Source organism: Triticum dicoccoides, chromosome 6B (genome assembly GCF_002162155.2).
Source record: "Triticum dicoccoides isolate Atlit2015 ecotype Zavitan chromosome 6B, WEW_v2.0, whole genome shotgun sequence".
Lineage (NCBI taxonomy): Eukaryota > Viridiplantae > Streptophyta > Magnoliopsida > Poales > Poaceae > Triticum > Triticum dicoccoides.
Genome location: NC_041391.1, coordinates 150,964,267 through 150,966,778, shown reverse-complemented (window position 1 = coordinate 150,966,778; position 2,512 = coordinate 150,964,267). Strand labels below are relative to the sequence as shown.

At 45.6% G+C, this 2,512-nt stretch overlaps 1 protein-coding gene across 1 annotated transcript; it reads left to right on the top strand.

Annotated features, from left to right (window-relative positions):
- The first annotated feature begins 205 nt into the window (after nucleotides 1-205).
- On the top strand, nucleotides 206-2,021 carry LOC119326456 (auxin response factor 5-like). Its single transcript, XM_037600098.1, has 4 exons — nucleotides 206-278; nucleotides 549-595; nucleotides 1,282-1,475; nucleotides 1,721-2,021. Exons 2-4 carry the CDS (start codon nucleotides 581-583, stop codon nucleotides 1,806-1,808), a joined length of 297 nt encoding a protein of 98 aa, XP_037455995.1. The 5' UTR covers nucleotides 206-278; nucleotides 549-580; the 3' UTR covers nucleotides 1,809-2,021.
- The last annotated feature ends 491 nt before the right edge of the window (nucleotides 2,022-2,512 follow it).

The window sequence follows — 2,512 nt, the reverse complement described above, 5'->3', positions numbered from 1 at the left end:
AGCTCGCGTTCAGAAAACTGATTTATTTTGACGAGGGAACCAATAATTCCGTGTGCCGATTTGACCGATGGGACGGCAAAAAACAAGATCACGTTGTCGTGTGCTTGTTCGCCGACCGCATTGTTTGATTGTTGGGTGCCCCTGCGCGCACCTTACAAGAGCCAGTTGATCAGTTGGTCAGTAGTAGTAGTTGTGTGCCACCACACTTTGGCTCCTCCGCCCTCTGCTCTGCTGTGCTCGGCAGCCGAATCTCCCTCCGCCCGCCCGCCCGTGGTCAGGTGAGAAACCTCGCCCCTCCCCCAGCCATCGCTCCTCCATTTTGCTCGCTCCATTCCCGTTTTTTGCTGCTGTTGGCGCGTCCGGATTGGGATGATCTGGTAACTGGGTTCCTACGTCCCGGATCCTCAGGTTAAGCAAAAGACCACTGCTTCGGATTGATGTAGCGTTCTTACGAGATGTCGGCTTGCATGGTTTCGGTCATTTTGTCAATCAGATAGGGCTTTTGGTTCCATGGATTCTCTAATTAAGGATGACGCCTTGCTGAACAGAAACCCTCGGCACCTTGCCCCTTTGCCAGAGGATGCCGTTAACTAAGGTTTGCTCTTTCCTCTCGGCAGTATGTTTTTCAAGCAGTATATATGTTTCCTGATGCGTAAGAGTAACCAATTTGTGAGGCATTACAATAAGGACTATAAGGGGCATTTTTAACTGTGATTTTCTGTAAAGAAAAAGGAATGCGCATATAGCAATTGTAGTTCAGAAAAATGGTACGGTGTTGCCAAGACAAGTCTGCTTGTTGTGATGTAATTTTAAGTATGGTGGTTTGGATGAGCAATTGAGCATAGGATATGTAGTAGGATGACGGTTGTATGTATGGTCACATACACTGGCGGAGCTTAGGCAAGGCCGAATGGGCCATGGCCCGCCCAGCTCTGGCACTTCTCCTCATATATAGGAAATTATTTAGGAATGATATATCCTTACTCCTATGAAGATCTTCAATTGGTGGCGGTGGTTCATTCATCTTCGGGCCACGCCAACTATTGACCTGGCCCAAACAACTTAAATGAGAGCGGTTATGGATGATTTTTGCTCAGCCAAATGATAGTACGGTGTTCTTCTTAAACATTGTCGCATGGGTGTTGTGCTATTAGCTTTAGAAAGTTGGGAATCAGGACTAGGCCATACTTACTATGGAGCCATGATCTCTTGAGCATATGCTTTCTTTCTTGTGCTCATTCATTTTTCTGCATGTTATCCTAACCTAGCTATGTGTGTCAGGTGCACAAACGTGGGGCTATAAGCCGTTCCATTGACATTGGTAGCTTCTCTGGATACGGAGAACTGAATCAAGCTTTGGCCCACATGTTTGGCATGGAAGGGCAACCCGAAGATCGACAGAGTATAGGTCGTTGGAAGTTTATCTACCAGGATTATGAGGGTGACTTCCTATTTGTCGGTGATGACCCATGGGAGTAAGTCCACCGATAGTTTTCTGCCTATGGCTATATGAACTTCTGAAGATTCCCTGTCTCAGACATTCCCCGAGAAACTAGAATCTGTTAAAATGTCAGGAATTGATACGACTGAAACACGAATGTGTGCATATTTCCTTAAAAAAAATTGAGAAGTTTAGAACACTGTCCTCTTTTCTTTTACTGTTCATGATGAAAGATTATACTGGTCTGTTACCCTGACATTTTTGGCATTGATGCTGCAGGGAGTTTGTGATCATCGTCAAGTCCATTTGGATCCTGTCACCTCAAGAGGTTCTTCAACCGATGTTTCCGGGTGGTGATTTAACATAAGGCTGTAGCCTACCAAATCAACGCAGTGAAGAATATAGTGTATATGTGTGAGCTTATTGTTGTGAGGGCTAAAATTCTCCTAAGGCTAGCTTGATCATGGGTGCTGCGACGCGCCATTTAAATGCTACGTACATTGTATCTGGGCTATACATTTTTCGTGCTTGTACTATTTTCACACAACAATAGTGTGTTTAACTCTGAGAAAGAGAAGATGATAGCATCGAGCGACTAAGATTTACAGCTTGGCATACATAGCGCGTTACACATGACAACTCATTCGCAAAGAGTAAGGAGTAATATCTGTTGGAATTTGGAAAATAATCCGAGCTTGCTGATTTGGTTAGCTTCCAAATCATGATCATAGCAGGTAGTATATGTTTGTGTATGTTCCAAATTACACCACGAGTGGTCTACTCTAGTTAGTGTTATTTTGATGTGATGGATCCTTGGCAAAACCCATGCGGGGGTGAGGTCCAAGATTTAAAGTCGTGCATGTCCAGGAGAGGTCCAGAACACTCACCAATATCCGGGCCACCCCATGGGCACGTGTGAACGCCATATCCACTTTTTCTGTCTTCCCCACCATTATGCCCATGCTAGCCACCACTCGAGCATCCTGCAGAGGCTTAGAAGGAGCCCCTGTAAACCGCAACCAAACCTGCGTAAGCGGCTTCCCCTTAGGCTCAACCTGCTTCCACTCATGG